We start from the raw sequence: 23,206 nt of genomic DNA on the forward strand, positions 1-23,206 counted from the left end.
TAGACTGTTGTATCAGCAGCATTAAATATTCTCTTCTTTCCACCTGATTCATAATGCCTGCTCTGTCAAATATCTAGTTGCCATATACATGGATCTGTTCCTCGCTTCTTGATTCTGTTGCCTTTGCCAGTTTTCTATTCCAGGATTACATGGTAATTACTATGATTTCGTAGTAACTTTTGGTTTCTGGTGGGGTAAAGCCATCTCCTTTCCCTATAGCCTTGTTCTTCACATTTGTCTTGGCTATTTATTTTGATTGTTTGTCGCTGCATAATGAGCTATCTCAAAACAGTAGTTTGAAACAACCACCCAAAGGTCAAATACGCAGGTTGGTGAATAAAATCTTTTCTTATTGTGTCATATGCGTCAAGAGCATAGGCAGATGAAGTGCAGGGAGGGCCCACTGTGTGGCCTGAAGAACGACCCGCAGGCAGAAGAAGGCTGCTTACACACTCAGCCATGCACAATAGGCCTGAAGCCTCCTGGGGACTCCAAAGGTCAAGGGCCAGCTCTCCCTCTCCATCCTGTCCTGGTTCTCCTCACATCTCCCTCCTGTGGGGCCTGAGGTAGACAAGGATGTCCCAGTACTGAGATAAGGAAAAGGTGTACATTCCTGAGGTCACAGCTTTGGAAAGGTGCCTTCGGGCCTTTGATGGTAGCAGGAGTAGCTCTTTCCCTGGGGCAGGGTGGGGAGGAGGAACCCACATCCTCCTGTCTGGGGCCACTGGTTAATTGGGAATCTTGTCCCTTGAACTCCCCAGCTGAGTCAGCTGCACCCCTGCTCTCCCCTCTTGCCTCCTGGAGGCTTGTGTCAGGAAAGGTCATGCTTCCTCCATCCTCTCCATCCTCCTCTGGCACCTTCAACATTCCTCTAGCTGTAGCCATAAGTGCTTTATATTGTCATTGTTTTTCCATGCATCTCCCCAACACACACACACACACACACACACATACACACACACACACACACACACATGAAATCTTTAAGGGAACAGGGACCCAGAAGCATAGTGGTTAAAACTTCAGAGTTTAGAATTCGTCATTTACTAACTATGTGAATTCAGGGAATTAACCTCTCTGTGCCACAATATCTATATATGTAAAATACTTTACAGGGATGTTCGAGCCATTAATCCATGAAAACGAATCTGGCACATAATAAGCACTCCATAAATGCTGTCTTACTCGAATTAATCTCTGTATCCTCAACCCTGAGCACAGTGCCTGACAGTCAGTAGCCACCCCTAAATGCTTGTGTAATTTATACAGATCAGTCAAAACTGTTGGAGTTGGCCAGGGTGGTGGCTCACCCCTGTAATCCCAGCACTTTGGGAGGCTGAGGCGGGAGGATCACATGAAGCCAGGAGTTCAAGACCAGCCTGGCCAACATGGTGAAACCCCATCTCTACTAAAAATACAAAAATTAGCCAGGATTGGCGGTGCACACTTGTAGTCCCAGCTACTTGGGAGGCTGAAGCAGGAGAATGGCTTGAACCTGGGAGGTAAGGCGGAGGTTACAGGGAGCCAAGATCATGCCACTGTACTCCAGCCTGGGTGACAGAATGACTCTGTTTCAAAAAATAAAAAATAAATAATGTTGGGGTTCTAGGTCTGGGTAAATTCTTTGGGGTTTGACAGTTCGTGAGGGTGGCTCCTGGTGCTGCAGCCAGACCCATGCAGACAGGAAACCCAAGTGAGGGATCATTTGGTGGAGATGGGCTCTCCCAGTGGGCATGTAGTCTAAAATACACACCAAGCATGAAGGCACTGTCAAGAGCCTATAACTATGAAGGACCAGAGGTCAAATGAGGCCACAGTTCAACACCAGTGACCTTCTCAAAACAGAGCTAGGTCAGGTGGAAAGGCACGGTGCAGCAATTGCCTAGCCTTCAGCAGTCAGATCCAGCTTGCAAGAGGAGACTAGGGCAGGCAGGGCAGGACTGGAACCTCAGGAGTCAGGGTGACACCCAGAACACCCCAGTCCCTCTTGTTCCCCATCTCCCTTAGCCTGAGTGTCTGGCCCTACAGGCCTGCATGGTTTGTGTCCCCATAGAGCCACAAGCTGAGGACAGAACCACATCCTTGACACTGGGACCCTAGAAGGTGGATGATGGCAGCAGAGCTGTCACAGTCAGAAGTAGTAGGAGCTTACCTACCTTCCTCCCAGAGGAAGACCTCATCCTCACAGCCTGGCCCTTCAGACCTCAAACCTCCCACCTTCTCCTCTCCATCCCCATCTCATTCTGGCCACAATGTAGCCGATCTCTGTCTCATCCTGTGGACAAGGCTGATGTCTCACTGTGACTGAGGACAAGCCAAGTCCTATTTGACAAAAGCTTTCACAAGCCAGCTGCCTAAGGAGGAGATGGTGAGCTCCCTGCCCTTTGACAGATGGAGGCAGAGACTTCATGACTCCTTACTGAGGTTTGTAGAGAGGGTTTTGGTGTCCCATTAGAAGCTAGAATCAGGGACCTTTAAGGTCACCGTTGGGAAGTCATGAATCTGCAACTCCAAGCAATCTTCCCGTTGATGTAGCAGGACACCACTTCCGGTCACTTGGCCTGAAGTTCCCAGAGTTCAAAGTCACTTCTTGGGGATACACAATAAAAAGGGGACCCCTATCTCCAGAAGGGCCCTTTGGAACATACGTGGGCCAAGCAGGAGGCAGCCCCCAGCCCACTCTGTTTGAGTAAGATGCAGCTAGCAGACTGGATAATGATCCTGTGCAAGGCAGGAGAGCCCAAATCAGTTTTAATGGAGCTGTGTGGATGACCATAGGGAAGGAAGGTCCCTCACCACACGCTGCCTGGCAAAGACAGGGCAAGGGCTAGGGCTAGGGAGACTCCTGAGCAGTAGGCACTACCCACATCCTGGCATTCCTTCTGGCAAGGTCATAAGAATCTCATGAGTAGGAGGAGATTTTGAATCAGGAGGACAGGGAAGAGAAGAGGGATCTGGCCTGGGGGTTAGGGCAGGGGCAGAACTCCTCAACCTGGCTTAGAGATCCTGAGAGGACAGTTAAGGGAGGGGTCTCTCAAGGACATAGGCACCAATAAAATACTTGCACAATCTGTCAGGATTTCATAGCCCTTGGTCAGAAAGGAAGTGATGGCCAGAAGGAGGCGAGAATTGGGTTACTCAGAGGCACTGGGTCCCAGACCCTATCTACCTGGACTCTGTCCTAGTAGGCCCTGGGGAACAGGGGGGCAAGTGTCCAGAAATTTCCTCCATGATCTTATCACAGGCCTCAGACTCAAACCTTCTGCCCTCTAGTTGATAAGTACTTGACTTTGCTTTGCTCCTCCTTCCTCACATCCCTTTAAGGAGGAGGTGGCCCCTGCTGGTTGGTAGCTGTCTTTGCCACATGGAGGTCATCCATCACTGGTAAAGCAGCTCTATATCATGTGAGTACTTGATAAGTGCTCACTGTCCAGTGAATTCTTCCTTCAGTTCCCAGGCCAGTAGCACCAGATCACCTCAGAGCTTGTTAAAAGTGCATCATCAGGCTCCACGCCAGATGTATTAAGGCACAGTGTCTTAGGTGAGGCCCAGGAAACTGTTTTAACAAGCTCTTCAAATGGTTTTTATGCACACTCAAGTTTGAGTAGCACTGAGCTAAATGAGCACTTGGTAGGGGTGTTATTTGTAGAGCTGATTCTGATGTTATACAGAGGGTTGATCAAGATGACTTTAGATCGTTTGAATTCTGCAATTCTGTGATTCAAGAGTCTCAGATCTTTAGACAAGACACACTTACCCAAGGGAAACTGCCCAGTCTCTAGCACCTGCTAGGAGAGCATCCTAGGGGAGCCATGTTGTCTGCCATGTGACACCCTTCCCCACAGCTGACTGGACCAATGGCAGCCAATCCACAAGCTGGTTCATGACATGTGAGACATGAAAAGCTGCCTCCCACAGGGGTGAATGGCAAAGCTGGTTTAGCCAACTTCTCTTTTTCTCTAGGAAATTTGAATGGGGAAACATGGAGAAAGGAAACACATAGATAAGCCATGCACGAGGCAGCAGGAGAATGAGTAGTCGCCAGTGCGGGTCAAGGTTTAGAGGAAATAGGTACTAAGAGTAAGTATAAGCCAGGAAATTAAAAAAGACAGGAATAAAGTTGCACAGGAAAGCTGTGGTACTGCTGTCCCAGGGAAAGGTCATTCTTACTCACAGTGGTTTTCTCCTTTTGGACGTCATCATAAACATGGTAGGATTCACCCTTGCCTGCAAAGAAGACAGTCAAGGTTAAGCAGGGAATCTCTCCCAACCCAACTCCTATGGAAACATGAGGGAGATATTGGGGTCCTAGCTGGGCAGAAAGGACATTGATGGGAAAAAGGCCAGGGCTGGATCAGTGGCCATGTCCTGCCTGGGGAGGTCCCCAGTGCCCAGCAAGAGTGGTGTCCAGGGATACGAAGGAGCAAAACAAACTGGCTGTCTGCGGTTAATGTGCATAAAGTCCATAAACTTAATTATCAGTTCTAGATCACTGAAAATTCCAAATTTAAAATTAGACCTGAGTATAATCTATTTGCTGATGAAATTATATATAGTACTGTCTTTCCAATTTTTTGAACCAGGAACTCCAATGTGATTCACAATTTATCTACTACCACGTACGCAAACACCCTCATACACTCTCACACCCAGACACATATTCACACACACTCCTAAAACAAAAGTTTAACAAAAAAATGGGTAAAGCGTTATGACATTATGCTCTTCTATTATGTTTTTATAAAAATCCTATTGTGATCCATTAAATTGAGTTTACACTGATTAAAAATATATATATAAAATTTTACAACCCACTGATTTCTTTGGATTTTCATAGCTTGAATAATTAAAACCAATGAAGTCCAATATAATTCTGGCCCACTCCCATGTTTCAATCTTGTCAACAGAAACATCTTCAGTGTATAGGGTTATTAAGCTCACGGTACCTATATGTCAAACAAACCAACCAACATAAAACAGCAAGAAAGGAGGTAACATTCATTAAAGGGGACTAATCTGATAAATCTTACACAAGATGCTGCAGTTTTTTTGTTTGTTTGTTTGTTTTAAAAGTCTTAACCTAAAAGATGGCAATAAGACATGATCCAAAATGGATACTAGCACACCTAGTTGTAGACAAATTGGCACTGAGTTGAATTGACTTTGGGTGAGCTGACCTGGAGCCTTAGAAGATGACGGGTCCACCACCCTCAGGGCTGCCCAGGCTGTTGCTCTGGCAGAAAGAAGGAAAGCCATTTGGGGCTCCGAGGGGATGTTGGCCACTTTCCCTCTCAGGCCCCAGTTTCCTGGTTGGTAAAATGAGCATAAGAATCCTTGTCCTCATGGCTCTCAGGCTGCCTTAGAAATGGCTAAGCACTTGGCTGTCTGCTCAGAGCCAGTGACCAGGACTCACCTTTCCTAGCTCTTCCTCGGGCTTTCTAGAGGTACTGGTTGCTGAGGAGGACGAGCAGCAGCAGCAGCAGCACAATGGCCACTGCCACACCCAGGATGATGGACTTGACTGGGGGGCTTTGGAATAAGGACCCGCCTGGTGAGGAAAGTCAGAGCCCAGACCAACCTCCTGCCCTGAAAATCATCCCTCCCGTCATGCCTGTTGTCTCCACAGGCCCTCCCCGGCTTCCAGCCTGTCCTGAGGTCCCCTTCGGCTCAGCTGACCAGTAGGCAGCCATGTGGTCAGGGGCTCTGCTCCACAAGCCGTGTTGTCTAGGGCAAGTCATTCCACCTCACCGTCGGTTTCTTTCTCTATAAAACTGGAATGTTGGTGCTATCTCAAGTCCTTGTCTCTTTCCCTTTTGCAACTGTTATCCCTTGACTTTCCATCTGCTCCCCTATTGCAGGGTCTCCACCCAGCTCTCCTGGTACCCTTCCCTTAACAGTTCTGTCTCAGGTCCTTAAGCTCAACCCTTCTCTAGGAGACGCAGTGAGCTCTCAGAATATACTGATGTATGTCATTGACAAATGACTCTCCCAGTTAAAAAATACATTTTAATAGGTCCCATTTTAAGTCAAAGGAAGAACACAAAGGTAGACTGTTTTATACCAGAGCAGGATTTTAGGGAAAATGTCTGGGGTGTCAAATGTCAAAGGGGAAGGACAAGCAGTTCAGGGACATCTCTCAGCTCAGGTGATCAGCACCCCTTGGTTTCTGATTTAATCTCTTGATGCAAGAAAGTATGGTTTGCAAGAGCCCAGTGTTCATCGTCTGCAGCGATGGTGGATGGAGAGAAGGGACGGGACAACAGAGGCAGGAAGACACTGTCAGTGCCCGTGGCTGGGGCCTGGAAACCATCAGGCAGAGGTAGAAAACAAAGCAGGCCACAGGTTGTGGTAACTACAGGGTGTGCCCTTTCCCTAGACCCACAGTACTCTGGGATAGCTCTCCTGCTCTTACAGGTACACGGTCAAGGGCTGGAAGGGGGATAGAGGTGAAAGAAACAGCCCTGGTCATATTCTATGCACTGGACTGGGCCCTTCAAGTCTGTATTCTCCTTGAATATTCACAACAACCCTGTAAGACAAAGGTTGCTGTCCCCCTCCCTTGGCCCTGCTCCCCTTCCCCTCACCTGAGGCCAGGAGTACCAGCAGGACTCTCAACAGTGGGTGTGTGGCCTCCAAGGTCATGGGTCCTCTTCTTGAGCCGGGATGGTGGGAGGAAAGTGAGGGAACGGGGAACCCCTGGGAAGGGAGAACCAGCGCTGGCAGGATCTGGCCCTGGGGATGAATTGCTGAGGAAGGCAAAGCCTCCCTTGAGGAAGCAGGAGGCCTGTGAGGAAGCGGGACGCCTTGGCCTATATGACCCCCTCCAGCTGCAGGGTCTGCATCCGGGCCTGGAAAAGCCTCAGCCTGTACTCTGTAGCTCCTGCTGGGCTCCTCTGGCCCCAGCCTCTTCCCGCTTGTCAGGCCACCTCCCTCCCACTGGGGCTGTGGGTGGGGAAAGCTGGGAAAGTCCAGGAAGAAACTATGATGAAATAAAAAGCTCTTTCTCCTCTCTCCCCTCTGTTCTACCACTTCCTCCCCAGCCTGAAGTTTCTCTTCCTCACCCAGCTAACGCCCAGGCTGAAGGGGAGTGACAGTGTTGGGGGCCTTTTGGAGGTCTGACCAGAACCTGAAGACCCCCGGCTCCCAGGGTTCAGAGACTTCATGCCCAGGCCTGCCTGGGAGCTGGGGAGTTCCATGGGGACAGGAGGGGAAGAGGAGAAAAGAGATGGAGATTTACTTCCAGGAATGGAGATGCAGGGGGTGTCTATGGCAAAGGTGGGAGAGAGTAAAGCCTTGGGAGGGGAAGATGGGGATGGGAGGAGGAGGGGAAAGGGTATCTCAGCCCCCAGATCATCTCCTTCCCCAGCTCTGAGCTGCCATAATCACTCCAGAGCATTTGATGAAAGATGACACTAATCAAACACATTTTTTAAAAATTGTCCTTATATGAACTATAGAAAATCAATGTTCACAGGCTATTGACAGTTAACAAACAACAAAGAAAAGAAAAACTGTAAAACTGTGGTGCTACAGGTTGGGTTCCTGGGCACAGCGTCAGGTGCAGATTAGCACTGGAGATTGAAAGTGCTCTGGGACCAACGTCTGGGGAGGAGAAGAGCAGGAAGCAGGCCTCAGTCAATTCAGAAAGTCTACTTTGCCAAGGTTAAGGACAGGCCCACAAGAGCCGCAGGAGCCCTGATGACATGTGCCCAAGGTGGTTGGGGCACAGCTTGTTTTTATACATGTTAGGGAGACATGAGACATCAATCAATATATGTAAGATGTACATTGGCTCGGTCTGGACCAATGTACATTTGGTCCAGGCTGGGTGTGGACGGGGCAGTGAGAAAGGTGGCTTCCAAGTCATAGATAAATAACAGACAAAAGGTTGCATTCTTTTGAGTCCTCTATCAGTTTTTCACTGAATACACAATTTACTCTGGCTCAGTGAATCTGCATTTTTACATAAACAATAGGGCAGAGAAGCAATCAGATATGCATTCATCCCAGGTGAGCAGAGGGATGACTTTCTGTCCTACACCTGTGGAGATCAGCTAACCGTTTACACTGTCAGGGTGAAAATCAACAGAACTGTTTTAGGGCCAAGATCTTGAAGCCCACAAATAATTGTCTTGTGGGCAAATTGTGAGGGAGGTACATAGTTTTTAAATCTTTGTAGTTATCTTATTTAGGAATAACATGGGAGGCCAGTTTGCCTGCTGTGGTTCCCAGCTTGACTTTCCCCCTGGCTTAGTGATTTTGGGGTTCTGAGATTTATTTTCCTTTCACAGGCAGAATGAGAAGTCAGGTTGCAATAGAGGCCATAAGGAGACCCAGGCTATCCTGGGAGGAGTTCCGAAGATAGGATGGCCCTTGAGGACTTGTCAATCAGTCAGGGGAGGTGGGGTGTCCTGGGAGGGGAATCTGGCCTTGGCAAGGCGGCTCTCTGCAGCTGAGGAAGACTCCAAGGGAGCTGGCAGAGGAGACCTGTCCTCACCATCTTAATGTCCTGCATGAGGAGCCGGCAGCACGGCATCCACTCTCTCGATTTGATCCAGAGTGAAGGCACGTTGCAGCCATTGAAGAGAACTGTAAACCTAATGCCTGCTTGCTGGACTCCATGCAGGCATGTCTACATCCAGGAGGTGCTGGATTTACTTTATTTGTTCTTCCATTGGCCATGATGATCAGCCCTTCCCAGATGTGTGTTCTGTGTCCACAGCCTGTTGCTCAGGAAGCTTTGTTGTCTCACCTGCTAAAGTGAGCAGCCTGTCTGATGCCCCACCTGCCCTGCATCTTCCTGCCATGGATCTGCTGTGGATCTGGGTCCCCGGAGCTTCAAGAAGAAGGTTGAGAGAGGAGGGAGGAAGTGAAAGGCTGGCGTGTTTAGGAAAGTGTCCAGTTGGGGCTGGGGATATGAGGCTTGGTCTATAGCTCCTCAGCCCCCTGTGTCCTTACCATGGAAGTTCTTACGGGAGCAGGCTCCTAGGGTGAGCAAATTGTGCGGGTTCACTTGGTTCCAGGAACCCCTTGGGGGCAAACAGAGACAGTTGGTCACCCTCACAGCTACCGTGCCCTGCTTCAGGACACAGCTAAAGGCCTCTTCTTGGGTCCAGCAACCACCTGGTGTATGGTCATGTCCCCTTCCACCCTCCACAGCCCCTTCTCGTCAAGCCTCCCCACGGCTCCCAGCTGCCATGGCCTGTGCAGTCTCTGCAACTAGATCTCACCTCCTGACTCCGCCCCATGGTTTGGGCCTCAGATAGAGCCCCACCTCCTCCCTGAAGCCTGCCTGGCTGGCCAGAGCCTGCAGGATTCCCAGTTCCCCCATCTTGGACGGACTTGAGGACCTCCTATCTCTTGCACTGTGGTGTCTGACCACACAGTGTAAGGTCTGGGGTGTACCCAGCAGTGCCGTGTCTCCCATCCCTCAGAGGCTGTGAGCAGATTGAGGCCAGGGCTGGCTCCTGTTCTTTCCCAGTGTGCCCCACCTCACTTAATGCTGAGCTGTGTCCATGCAACTGTTCTGCACACATTACTGGAAAGGGATCCTGATCCAGACCCCAAGAGAGGGTTCTTGGATCTCACACAAGAAAGAATTCAGGGTAAATCCATACAGTAAAATGAAAGCAAGTCTATTTAAAAAGTAAAGGAGTAAAGAATGGCTACTCCATTGAGCAGGAACATAGGCAGCTTAGCTGCTTATATTTATTGTTACTTCTTGATTATATGCTAAACACGCAGTGGATTATTCATGAGTTTTCCAGGAAAAGAGTGGGCAATTCCCGGAGCTAAGGGTTCCTCCTCTTTTCAGACCATATAAGGTAGCTTCCTGATGTTGCCATATCATTTGTAAGCTGTCATGGCGCTGGTGGGAGTGTCCCTTAGCATGCTAATGCATTATAATTTGCATATAATGTGCCAATCTATCTCGCCCTGTGACTTAGAATGCCTAACATCTGCTAATGCAGCCCAGTAGGTCTCAGCCTTATTTTACCCAGCCTCTATACAAGATGGAGTCACTCCAGTTTAAACACCTCTGACACACATACCCGAGGAAGCGAGAAGAGGCTTCAGAGCTCATCTCCATCCTCCTGTTACAGTCTCACCAATGCACCACAATGTAGCCGTCTCTTGTTGTTTGAGGTATTACTGGAGTTCTTTGTCTCACAACCATGAAAATTAAGGAGTGTGGACACCAAGGATGAGGTTGGAGTGAAAGTTTAATGAGTGAGAGAAGAAAGCTCTCTGCTGTAGAGAGGGGGCCTGAAAGAGGGTTGCCATTTTTACAGTTGAATGCAAAGGTTTTTATAAGAAACTGATGAGGACTGGGTGACTCATTTGCATAAGGCACATGGTAGCTTCACCCTGTCCTTCTAATGTGCATGTGGGCCCTTAGCTTGAGTTACTCCATATTGCTTTGTTCCCCTTATTGCACATGTCAGGGGATGAAATTTTTCATTGCGGGCATGTTTGGGCAAGTCACCTGTGTAGTCTGTCTTATCTGTGAGGCTGTGGGCATGTCTTAGCAAGCCCCCTGTGCAAATTCCCATATCTGTGCCTGCAGCTTGATTTTTCAGGCTGTTCTTTTGTTTAAAAGAATTCAACCGAGAACCCACCCTAACTGCCTGCCTGACTGGTTTCTTCCTTTCTCCTCTCTCATTCCTGTTCCAGATGAGGAAACAGGATCAGAGAGGGATAGTGACTTGCCAAGTTCACACTGAGATGAGTCCACCCTGTACCCTCTCCTCCTCAAAAGAGGACCTTTCCAAAGGGGCTGTCATCAGGGGGACCCCAACATCCATATAGTGATGACAATTGGGAACAGATAGGACAAAACTAAGAAAGAGAATCCTAAGGTCTTAAAAGTAACGTGGGAAACAACATTAGAGCTGGAAAACAACTTAAGAAACAATAGTAAGGAGGCATTTGCATCATTGTACAATGCTAATATTATTTTATTTTGAAAACAATCTTGAGAAGTAGGAATTATAGTCCTCTTTCACAAGAGAGGAAAAATGAGGCCAAGGGTTAGTGACTTGCTGAGGGTCACACAGTGACAGAGTGGCATCCTGGTCCCTGTCCCTGACTTATTCCCTAGGGCTCCTCCCCCTGGGCATCTCACTCTCAGAGGAAGCAGGTTCATCAGTGGTGCTGGTGCGAGCTCTTGGGGAGCTATTTTCCCCCAGGTAGGTTAAGCTCCCTCCTAGCACACAACAGGACGGTGGCTATACCGTCATGACAGGGAGAACAGCTATCATAGGAGGTTGCTTGCTACAGAGATGGGTGTGTGTGTGTCTGTCTGTCTGTCTGTCTGTCTGTTCTGGGACCAGAGCCATCAGTTCTTCAGCCTCAGTCTTCCCTCTATTGCCCTCTCCTGGACATAGGGAAGAAGTGCCTCCTCCCTGCTGTCTCCCAGGATTACTTCCTGCCTCTTCCACTCTCCCCACATCCATCCTGAAGTGGCCCCTCTGGCTGTCCATCAAGGTCCTGGCTGTGTCACTCTCCTGGCCATTAGAATGTCCCTGACCCAGGATTGAATGCACAGTTGTCACATTTATCCCCAGGTGCTATTCCAGTCACTCCAGGTCAGTAGACACCCGTGTGTGTGTGTGTGTGTGTGTGTGTGTGTGTGTGTGTGTGTGTGTGTGTGTGTTTAGGGGAATCCAGGCTGCATTCTCCAGTCTTCACTGCTGGACCCCAAGCCAGTGGTCTGGATAATAGAGGCTGAGTCCCAGCCCTGAGTCAGTGGGTAGGAGGCAGAGTCCTCGGGCCACTGGGTCCCTGGCCAGAGGCTACTTGGGCTCCATTTTCCCTGTCCCCCTGCCTGGGCTGGTCCTCCAGGCCGTGGTCAGTTCCAAGTTGCTGTCTTCACTGTGTCCCAAGTGTGTCTTCTCTCTCTACCCTGAGGAGTAGGAGTGGGGGAGTGGGGGTGCTCCACCCTTCCTCTGAGCCATGGTCTCCCCACCAGTGTCTGTGGGGTGAGCACCCTCCATACAGAGCCAAAGTCTCAGCCACCCCAGGGTATGGACTTGCTGGAGGCTGCTGGGTCCCCTGTGGGAACTCAGACTTGGAACCCAGGTGTAGAAACTGGGGGAGAGAGCCCCAAGTGCAGCCTCTGCACTTCAGTCTGGGGAGAGGCCGACCCTGCAGCCCGGAAGCTCTTGGCTGCCTGGTCACAGCTTTCTAAGGAGGCAGCGGCCAGCAGGTGGCAGCAGTGAGAGCGTGGACTCTGCGGGGTACCAGAACAGGAAGGAGGAGCAGCCGCAGTCAGGGCAGGGCCATCCAGAGGCCCAGCAAAGGACACCTGGCCCGACAAGGGAAGCTGCCAACTCCTCTGTGGGTCCCCAGCTTTTAGTCACTGTTTCCTCTCCTCCAGGATGGGACATCACCGCCTCTGGGAATCATGAGCCCGACTCTTTCTTCCCTAACCTTAGGGGAGGCTAAAGCAGAGCAGAGGGAAGCAGAGGACACAGTGGCCCTGGTGGGGAGGACAGCTCAGCCTGATAGGGTTTCTGAGGCAGACGGGAGCTGAGGTTCTCTGTAAACAGCACTCTCAGGGTTCCGCTGCCTCCACCAAGAGCCCTGGGGTCTGCAGCTCCGAGCAGAAACCACTGGACACGTTTCCTCGGGACTTTCTGACTGATGCCCTTTGCTCTGGGCCCCTCCCCAGGTTCCTGCCACCCAGTAGAACACTGGGCTGTGGGGTTGCTCAGGATGGCAGCCTCTGGTTTTGGGAAGTCCTGGGTGAGTCCAGCATTGCACAAGTCCTCCAGCTTCATCCGATCCAGACTGGCCCCAATCTTTACCCCTCCTCTAGACCCCTGGGGCCACTCTGGGAGAAGCTCCCCTCCCAATGCATAAGTGGCCTCAGATCAAGCAGACTTCCACATGGGGCTCTGGTCTTCTAGGTGGGTCACCTCTAGAAGGATCGCTGCACATGCTGTAGCCTGCAAGAAACAGGGAGAGCTGAGGAAGGGTCCTGCCCTGCCCACAGTGCCCCAATGCTCCTCCACCAGCCCCAGTCCCTTTCTGGCTCTGCCTCTGCTTCCTTCCAGGTCACCACGTTAGGGTTGTGTTGGGTGGTCTCTGCCTGGCCGTCCTCCTCCCCAGGTGGAAGCTTCACAGTCCTTTTGACTGGACACAGGCCAAGGGCCATATCACTTGGGGACTTGAGGTCATAACCCTTAGTGCGGTTACCCAGAGCTCTGCCCTCAGGAGGCTGGGAGTTGGGCTCTACTCACTTGCCATGTATCTCTTCTTCCAAAACCCATAGACCATGATCAGCATCAGCACCAGGAGGGTCAGCACCACAAGCACAGTGGAGTAAACTTCCTGGTGCCTGAGGAGAAGGGACAGGGCAGATGCGGGTGAGCACCAAGGTCCCCCATCCTAACCCACTTTGGGTTCGGACCAGTAGCAGAAACCCTGAGAGCACGCCCTTCTCAGGGTAGACAGCCACTCTCTTCCTTGCAGACCCGGCCATAGAAGCAAGTGTGACATCCGGGGTTAAGAGGAGGACGTCCCCAGGTAGAGGGGAGCATCTCTCTACTTTGGTACCTCTCCTCCATTATGCCCCCAAATCTGTTCATCAGTGAGGATGAGGATTCTAGGGGACTCCCATTTGTGGCTAAGAGATCAAGATGCTTGCTCTCCTCAAGGGGCTTGAGGATGCCTCTTCCCCACTCTGTCCTCTGTAGCAGATGCTGTCGGGCCCCTGCCTGTATCCCCTTGCCAGTATCATTTCCACATATAGATCATCAGCACCTCGTTTTCTGTGGGCAGGAGGCTGAGGTCTTTCTCTTGTCACTAGAGTCCCCCATGCCACACACGGCAGGCAGCCCTCTACCGATGACCAGCTGGAGTTGGTATGTAACTACACGGGCTCCTCTGCCCTGTGGATGTGTGTTTGACGCTGGATCTGACTCTCCCCATTGGGATTAGACTCTTGTGCACAGTAGCTGCCTGGTTAAGTACTCTTTATTAGAGGCCTTCCCTGCCCTGTTCCACTCCCCTACCTTTGTTTCAGTGTTCCATATAAGATGCATATCCCTGCCTCAGAGTCAGCTTCTCTAGAGGAACCCAAATTAAAACAACTCCCATTTTCCACTTCCTACTCCATGAGGCACATCCTTGCCCCATCCTCACCCTCTCCTCTCCATCCATAGACTCTTCAGGCCACCCATCCCCTGACATGCTCATCTCTGACTCTCATCCCGCCTGGCCCTAATTCTACCAACTCTCATTGCCCTCTACCCTCATCTCCACAACCCCTGTCTCCCCTGATACTCCTCCCACTGACCTTCTTCTTCTCTGACTCTCCTCCCCTACAACCTTCATTTCCCCCCATCCTTATCCCCCTGACCCTAATGCCCCCAACTCTCATAGTCCCCTGCCCTCATCCCTGCAACCCTCATCTCCCCCAACCTTTATCCCCAACCCTCCTCTCTGCTGACACTTTCCCCACCTTCCTCCCCCAACTCTGCTCCCCACTGACCCTCCTCCTCCTTGATCCTCCTCCTCCTTGATCCTCTTCCCCCACCTCCTTTCCCCTGCCCGTCCTGCCCCCACCCTTTTTTCCCCTGCCCCTCCTCCCCACTGACCCTCTTTTTCCCTGCCCCTCCTCTCCCCACCCTCCTTTCCCCTGACCCTCATCCCCAGTGACTCTCTTTTCTCCTGACCCCTCTTTCTCCTGCCCCTCCTCCTCATGACCCTCCCTTCCCCTGGCCCTCCTCTCTCCTGCCTCTCCTCTCCATTGCCATCCTTTATGTCACTTCCAGTCCCCCACCTCCCATTCAGAAGCAGGCCACATTGGGTTCCTGGGGAGCAAAAGGGGAAGGTCAGATATGAGACTTGCACCTCCAGGTCTGTTTGGGCACTAGGTGCTAGTGCCACTCAACCCCAGGCCCCATGGGTACCTGATGGAGGGTATGGAGGGTAGTCTGTTGAGCAGAGATCTGCTGGTGAGGCAGAGCCCTGTGGTGGGCGATCTGGTGCTGAGGTGCCCAGACTTAGTGGAGATGGATTCTGGGCCAGCAGAGGAGTCCCTGGCATTGCTGGGAGACGCAGTCACTGTCTGGGACCCCGTGGTCCTCCTGGGTCCCTGGCTGGTGGTGCTGGTGGCAGTGAAGCTGCAGCCTCTCTTGGAGGCAGGTCTGGTGGAGGCCAAGAGTCTAGGCAAGGTGAGGAGTCCCGGGGTGAACATCGTCACGCCAGTGGTAAAAGGGGCATCAGGGCCTGAGGTAGGGGCTTGGCCAGTTGTGACAGTTCCACTCTTGAGGATGTTGGCCAGATGTGTGAAAGGAGTGTTCCTCTCAGTTTTGGGAGCTGAAGGACAGAAAGGGAGGAACATTAGACTGACTTGGGGGCCTCAGTGCTGGGAGCAGATCCTGGCAGCCCACACAGTTGCCTGGAAGCCTGGATGGGGGCCTGTCCTCTTCTCTTCTCCTTGACCTTGGGCCTAGGATTCTGGCTGCTGAGTGATCAGATGTGTATTTGTTCAGAAAATAATATCAAGAGGAAGGAAGTAGGCATACTGAAGAAGGGAGAGACTACCACAATTTCTTTTTCCCCTCCCACGTCAGGCCACCTGTTCCCTCTCCATCCCCATATCTCTGTTGTCACTTTCCAGGCCCTCTTCGTTCCTATGGGCCAAAAAGATTTCCAAAAAATAATGTCGAACAGGGACTTTTCCAGCTGTTCCATAATTGACAAGTAGCATCCAGAGATGAGGACAAGGAGGCATTAAGGGCCTCAAATTCCAAAGAAAGCTGTAGTCACTTGGGGTCAGACACTTTCCTTGGGGACTCACTAAGAGATATCGAACTGGTCCTGCTACACTCACCCATCAACCCAGCCCTTTTCCACCCCATTTTCTAGAAGAAGCCTGGGTTTTGGATAGTGGATGAGGAGGGAGGTGGAGGAGCTGTGAGGCATCGACCTAGCAGTGAGTGTTGGTTTTGTCTCGGCACAGAATGAGAAAATTGGAGACAGAGGCTGCTACATCCCACTACTGTGCATGGAAAGGGCAATTTCCTAAGGGCCAAATGGTCTTCATGGAATGTGGCTGAGCTTGACCCATTTTTCTACAGAAGGGGACCCAGAGCAAGCAGCATTGGTGAGGATAGGGATAGAGCAAGAGGCTCACCTGGAGTCAGAGCTCCCACATCATCATACTCGGCAGTGGGGACACCCCTAAAGAACTCTTCAGAGAACTCACACCCTTGGGAGAGTATGTGGACACTCAGAGAGAATCTCAAAGGGCTGGCAGACAAGGAATGACATCCAACAGAAACAGCATTCCTACAACACTCAGTTAAGCCACATAACCATCTCCCCCTCCCGCATTCCTACATCAACACACTAAGAGGGCTAAGAAGAGGTAACAAAGAGGAACCCCGCCTTCTCCACAGCCCAAGATGCAGGATGGGGAGCTGGGCAGCCAGCAACCTTCTTTCTCCACTTTAGGTGCCTTGGACCATACAACCTGGTCTTCAGGGATAGTGGAATATCCTACACTGCTAGATGACCAGAGTTTGTAGTTGGACTAAGGATTTCTTTATTTCCTAATAACCGAAAAGGTCCTGCAAAGTTGAAATCTTCACAAATTGTCCTTAAGAGGTAGAAAGTGAGATTTGACACAACACGATTAGAGGAAATGATGAGAAAAAATAAAAGCATGTAATGTTTAATGTTTCTATCCCTACATATTAAGACTTCAGTGAACCAGTTTCAACTTCCCTGGGTCTCACTCGGAACTGGAGAGGGGAGGAATGAGATTTGGCTCCACATTTTAGCGACAGCATTTTCCCTAGTTCAGACCCCATGGAAGATGGAGATGCAATTGAGTTAGGCGAATGGGGAAGGGTGGATAGTAAATTGCGTAATAACTGGCTGCCTTTTTCGGGCTCTTTAGCTGACTCCTTTCCCTTTTCTATCTAACAAATGTGGAAGGACCCCATGGCTTGGTGCTCCACTCTTTTTTACCTACACTCAAGGGAGAGCTTTTAGATCTTGATATTTTTAACAATTTTATTGAGATATAACTCACATCCCATTTATAGTATAAAGCTCAATGGCTCTTTATTATGGTTACAAAGTTATGCAACCATCATCACAGTGAGTTTTAGAACATCTTCATCATCTCCAAAAGAAACCCCTTACCATTTAGCTATGACTCTGTATCCCCTTTTCCTTCCCCCAGCCTTGAGCAACCACTAATCTACTTTCTGTGTCTATAGATTTCTCTAATTCCCTGGACTTAAAACACTATCTTTATAGAGATACTTTCAAATACATACCCCAGCTCTGACCTCTCACCTGAGCTCCAGGCAGATATATCACTGCTGGCTGCATTTCCCCACTTGGTTCTAGGAGGTATCTTAAACTTAACATGACAAAAGAGAGCTCTTGATTTTTCTCCTCCAAATTAGCTCCTCTTTCAGATTTACCCTACACTATCAAGGGGACCATCATCCACCTGCTGATCAAATAGAAAAACCTTGGATCATCCATGATTCCCCCTTTTGGCTCACCTCTCAACTGAGCAAATCCTGTCCTACCTCCAAAACAGACGAGCTGAACAGAAAGTCTGAAAAACATAGATTTGAGCCCATTCACATCTCTCTGCCACTAGTGCCTACATTGTACTCCAGGCTACTGTTATTTCCAGCCAGATGCCCACAATGGCCTCTCTGCCCATGTTCATACCATTCAAATCCATCCTCAACAAGTGGCCACTACATTCTTAAAAACAAGTCATGACACAGCTCTCTGAGCTCTCTAGTAGCTTCCTCTTATACCCAAATTCCAACTTATGGTCTTTGGGGCTGCTTGACTCTCCAACCTCATCGCTCATTGCCTCACACTCCATATAGAGCGACTAAATAAGCCTTATACAAGCCAAACTCCTTCTGACCTCATGACCTTTGCACATTTAGCTGTTGCCACAAAGTGCCCTTCAAAGCACCCAGATGGGGGGCTGGAGAACGCTCACCCTTTAGGGCTCTGCTTGGTGTTGCCTGCTCAGGGAGGTGTTCTCTGACCCCCCGTACTTCAGTAGCTCCCCCACCACCGAGTCACTTCTAGTTATCTGCAGTTATTTGAAATACTTCCCAGTTTCTTATGAACAGCTCTTGTTTTCTGCAATTATTTGTCTGGATAATAAGTGTGCCTGTCATCTCCCATAGGGCAGGATTGTGAGCATTTTTGCTCACTACTGTCTCCTTAGAGCCTAGAATAGTGCCTGCCACATAATAGGGGCTCAGTAAATTATGTTGAAGCAATGAGTGAATAAAACACAGCACAGACAGTGCCAAGTTTGAACCTCATCTCAGCCACCCGCTAGCTCTGGGATCCCAGACAAGCTCAGAGTCACATTGGGTTTTCAGGTCTCATTATCTTCATCTGTAAAATGGTGACAATAGTGCCATGAATAGTGCCATAAGGGCACTTTGAAAACACTACAGTGCAACATGATCATTAATGGATTATTATCCTTATTATCTCTGATGTTAGTGGAGTGTGGGGCAGGGAGGACTCCCTCCACCCGTCCCAGTGCCCCTGCAGCCCACTCACCTGGAGACACATCCAGCTGGATGCCCATCAAGGGGTACAGGGTCCCAGAGGTGTTGCGCATGCACCAGTATCGGCCTGAGTCCTGGAGCCTGAGGGCCACCATGGTGATGTTGACCACCTTGGCCTGGGCATCGTCCTGCAGCAAGTAGCGGGGCCCTTTCACCCAGACTCGGGCAAAGCCAAGCTCACACTTCTTCTTCCTGACTTTGCACCAAACCTTGCCATCCATGCGGCTTTTGTAGCCCTTATAGGAACACTGCACAGACAGAGTCTCCCCTTCGAGGAGCCTCACTTTTGTGTATACGCTGTCAGCAGAGGGGCCTGCGGAGACAAGACTTGTTGAATAAGCTCTGGCAAGAGGAGAGGAAGAAGGCATCATGAAGGTTGAAGATCATGGTGAAGGGCGAGGTGGATATTGTCCTGCTGTCATGAAAACCAGACTGATGGGGAAACATAACCCCATCCTCAGGGAGCTTTCCCCAGTCTGAAGGGAAGTAAACGGGCTCTGAAAACAGCTAGCTCCCAGTATTACGGGGGACACATAGGCCCCCCTCTCAGGGAGCTTTCAGTCCGATGGAGGAGGCAGGTATATCCTTCAGGGAGCCCCAGGTCTAATGGAGGATACGCAGCACTTACACTGGGAGCTCCCTCAGACACAGCCCCTTTCCTCATGGTATTTTCTAGTCTGATGGGAGCGTGACGAGCTCTGTCTTCAGGGATTCCCAGGGAATACATTTTTGTTTTGTTTTGTTTTGTTTTGTTTTGTTTTGTTTTTGAGACGGAGTCTCACTCTGTCGCCCAGGCTAGAGTGCAGTGGCGCGATCTCAGCTCACTGTAGCCTCCACCTCCTGGGTTCAAACGATTCTCCTGCCTCAGCCTCCTGAGTAGCTGAGACTACAGGAGCCCTCCACCATGCCCGGCTAATGTTTTGTATTTTTAGTAGAGACGGGATTTCACCGTGTTAGCCGGGATGGTCTTGATCTCCTGACCTCATGATCCACCTGCCTTGGCCTCCGAAAGTGCTCGGATTACAGGCGTGAGCCACCGCGCCCAGCCTCCCAGGGAATTCCTGTGGGAAAAACCCAGGTCATGCCCTCAGTGAGACAGATGCAGAGACACAAATACAAGTCATTAAGTTCTGAAATTTCAGTACCCAGCTAATTAGGTAGATAAGAAAATCCAGTATTTGAAAAAAATGATTAATAGTTATTTATTTTACAAATAAGTTCACTGTAGTCCTCTTTAAATAATAAGTTTCCTTAGTTCATTCTAGCTGGTGTTTAGTTTTAAAATATCCTAGTTACATTAAGCCCATAGCTCAAGCCTGTCCAAATGTACATGTAAACAAACTCCCAATGGTGTGTGAACCACAGGATTCTACAATTATTCACTTTCCACCTGCAATATCTTTCTCTCTATGCTGAGGAGTAAGATGTGGTCCAAGCCCTCATAATCCACAGTCTGGTAGAGAGAGAGCAGAACTGCGGTGTGCAGGGTGACTCAGGGGACAGAGAGCGGGAGAAAGCTGCCGTGGGGTCCCTCCCCCACCTCCCTGCCCTAAGCTCACCACTGACTCTTGTGATAATTTCACCCCAGAGCCTTCCACAAAAACACACATAAAAAGACTCTTCCCCATAGTAGAGAACAGAGAGCACACATTTTGGAGTCAAAATAAACAACGGTTGAAACCCTGTTTTTACCACTTAGCGGTGTGATCAGGTCACCTGTTTGATACAGAAATATCAAAACAGACACTTGACTGATACAGAAGTATTTCTGCTTCTTTATCAGTCAAGTGAGACGAGCACCACACCCCTCACAGGTTGCTGTGAGAATTCTGCCCCAGGTCAGTGCTTTGCACACAGTGCGTGCTCAACGCATGCTTCCTTTTCCCACATGCTAGGGGCTCCCAGTTCCCCTAATGGAACCCAGAGCTGTGACAGTCAAGGGCCCAGAACCCAGGACATCTGTCCCACCAGAATCCAGGATATCTGTCCCAAGTCCCACCCAGCAGCCACTAGAGCTGAGGCTCTGCGTAAGGCAACACCCCCTCTGAGCATCCCTCTGTCCCTTGCAGACTAAACAGAATGATCCAACTTCATTATTTGGTGGATGAGCCTAGGATTTCTTAGCATAAGAGAAACCCCTTTCTGTCCTGGCATTGGGAAGCTGTTTCTTTACTCTCTGGGAGATGTAGAGCTGGGTGACCTTGGGATGGGTCTCCAGGGCACTGTCTTCATGTGTGTCTACACCTCCCACCCCTCTCACAGGCAGTGGTGAGTCTTGCCAACCCCCACCATGCCCAGAACTGAACAGGAAGTGGTAACTTTGTTGCCATGGCAGCGAGAGGGGCAGGAATGGGTGAGGTCCCTCAAGGAGCATTGGTTTCTGTGAGGTGGGAAAGGCATTCACACACTGGTCCCTTCAGGACAGAGGCAGGGACAGGATGTGGCATCAGCATTTCAAGAAAAATGCTCAAATTCAGTTCAAAGCACGCATGATGCAATGATTGCTGTCATAACTAAACAGGGCTTCCTGACAGAGGCCAAGCAGAGAAAGCTATTTGTGTGAGGCAATTGAGGGCTCTGCTTTGAAGCCTGAGGAAGCCTAGCAGATAAAGGGGCCAATGCAGAGAGGGTCCAGAGCTTTATCTTAGCTTGGGAGGCCTGGGTTAGCTTTGCCTGGGGCCTGATATTAGGGTAAAGAGCTACTAAGTCAGCCCTAATCTCCTCCTTCCCCAACCCACAAAACACTAAACAAGAAAATTGCTGGTAAGGAGGGTAAGAAAAAGGCCCTGAGCTCCTGCCTCTGTACCCACTCCCTCCTCCACAAGGCAGCCCCTTCTCCCCTTACCTGAGACGCAACCCTGTGGCCACAGCAGCAGCAGCAGCAGCAGCAGGAAGGCTGGGGCCATGGTTCCATCCAGCTGGTCAGTGTCAGGCCTGGAGATCCAAGGTGAGGGCCCACCCGACACAGGATGTGCCACCTGGGCCTGCCAGGGAAGGACCTGGGGTTCTAAAAGTGAAGTTGCCCATTTAGGGAAGTGAGGCAGTGTGGGACCCACTGCCTCCAGCCAACCGCAGGGATTCATTGAGCCCATGATGAGGGCGGTGCTGGCAGCTGTTTCCGCCCTTTTCCTCAGAACTTCAGGCAGGTGTGGCTGCTCCACCCAGTCTGGGGCCCCAGGCCAGGGAGGACTCACAGTCAGAGGGCTCTCCGCCCTCCCCAGTCTCCCCTGGAAACTGGTCCCTAGGATCCAGCTAGGGGACTGGGGTGAGGCTTCTGGAACCTCAGGTATAGACTTTCCTGGAATCTTCTGGGCTCAGAGACCCAGGGGTGTAGGCTCTCAGGCTGAGATGGAGCATCTCTGACCCTAGTTTCCTACATATACACATTCACAGGGAAGTTCTTATAAACTGTCATTCATTCATTCATTGCAGATTCTTTCTGTTCCTTTCTCTCTCTCTCCCCCAGGCTCCTGGCTGCTCAGAACAGTCACTTGTGTTCACTGTTGCAAATAACCTCTTACAGGCTCACTTGAAATCTTACTTTTGTCAAGGGCAAAAATGCAAATTGTAAGACTCAGGGCATAAAGTTTGGGTTGAGGGAGGGGTTCCTGTACTCTCACACATGGGTGTGCATACACATACACTCACACACAGTCTTTGTCTTTTATTCACTTTCACACACACACACACACACACACACGCCCATGCACACAGTCTCATACACACCCCAGCGGCCTCTCCTTTTCCCTATCCATGCGTCTCCTGTCTCTATCCCTCTCTCTGCCTCTCCTCCTGTCGTCTCTACTCACCATCAGCTCCCTCTAGACTCCTAGTCCCTCGTGCAGGCTTCCTATAGCCACCGCAGTACTTCCCCTCACCCACCTCACCTCAAGAGCCCCTTCCTTCCCTGCCTCCAGCCTCTGTCAGCATGCAGGCAAGCACCCTCCACTTCCTTCTGCTCAATGCTATCTCGCCTATACAGCCACCAGCTCCAGTGGAAATGACCCAGCACTTGGTCCAAGACCACACCCTTCACTTACCCCAAGGCCTAGAATCAGAAGCATCGATTTCTGATGTCCAGTACCTGTGTCATCTGCTCCTTCAGTGTGTGGGGACCCAGCTGGACCCCCATGGTTATGTATGCTCCCCCTACTCACTAGTGCCATGTTTCTACTCCTTAGATGGGACTGTCAAAAAGTAAACTGAGGCACAATAAAATTTTAAACAGATTATTTGAGAAAACAACAATTCATGAATCAGGCAGCTCCAAGCAGAAGAGGTTGAGGAGCTCCACTGGAGGAATGCAAGGGGAAGACTCCTGCAGGACAAGTAAAGTGAAGAAAATATTTAACTGGTTACAGTTACACAGTTCCCTTATTTGGCCTATCCTGTTGGAAAGACCCTAGTTATCTACATAAGCTTGTTGACTTCTTCTGACTGGTTGAGCTTAAGTTCTGTTCTTCCTTAATGTACACATTTACAAGAAATAGCTCAAGTTAAGTTTCACTGATGTTTGCAAATCAAGCAAAGTTGAGGTCACTTATGAGGCTTGTTTTTTTTTGTTTTTTTTGTTTTTTTTTGTTTTTTTTCCCCGCAGGGACTCTTCAGGCCTGGTCTCCATT

At 50.1% G+C, this 23,206-nt stretch overlaps 1 protein-coding gene across 1 annotated transcript; it reads right to left on the bottom strand.

Moving 5' to 3' along the window:
- Positions 1–10,205: 10,205 nt before the first annotated feature.
- TREML2 (triggering receptor expressed on myeloid cells-like 2) lies at positions 10,206–22,439 on the bottom strand. The gene is made up of 6 exons (XM_011986671.1): positions 22,394–22,439; positions 21,430–21,591; positions 18,577–18,897; positions 14,919–15,327; positions 13,245–13,342; positions 10,206–12,950 (listed from the first exon to the last, which is right to left on the bottom strand). The coding sequence occupies exons 2-6, from the start codon at positions 21,488–21,490 to the stop codon at positions 12,871–12,873; spliced, it is 969 nt and encodes a 322-aa protein (XP_011842061.1). The 5' UTR covers positions 21,491–21,591; positions 22,394–22,439; the 3' UTR covers positions 10,206–12,870.
- Between the last annotated feature and the right edge of the window lie 767 nt (positions 22,440–23,206).

Source organism: Mandrillus leucophaeus, unplaced genomic scaffold (genome assembly GCF_000951045.1).
Source record: "Mandrillus leucophaeus isolate KB7577 unplaced genomic scaffold, Mleu.le_1.0 Scaffold3, whole genome shotgun sequence".
Classification (NCBI taxonomy): domain Eukaryota; kingdom Metazoa; phylum Chordata; class Mammalia; order Primates; family Cercopithecidae; genus Mandrillus; species Mandrillus leucophaeus.

Coding starts and splice junctions, on each gene's coding strand:
- TREML2 (XM_011986671.1), bottom strand. CDS start 21,490: ATGGCCCCAGCCTTCCTGCTGCTGCTGCTGCTGCTGCTGTGGCCACAG. Junction 18,898..21,429: donor GCCACAGGGTTGCGTCTCAG/GTAAGGGGAGAA, acceptor TTGTCTCCGCAG/GCCCCTCTGCTGACAGCGTA. Junction 13,343..14,918: donor CCCTCCATACCCTCCATCAG/GTACCCATGGGG, acceptor CCTTCTCCTCAG/GCACCAGGAAGTTTACTCCA.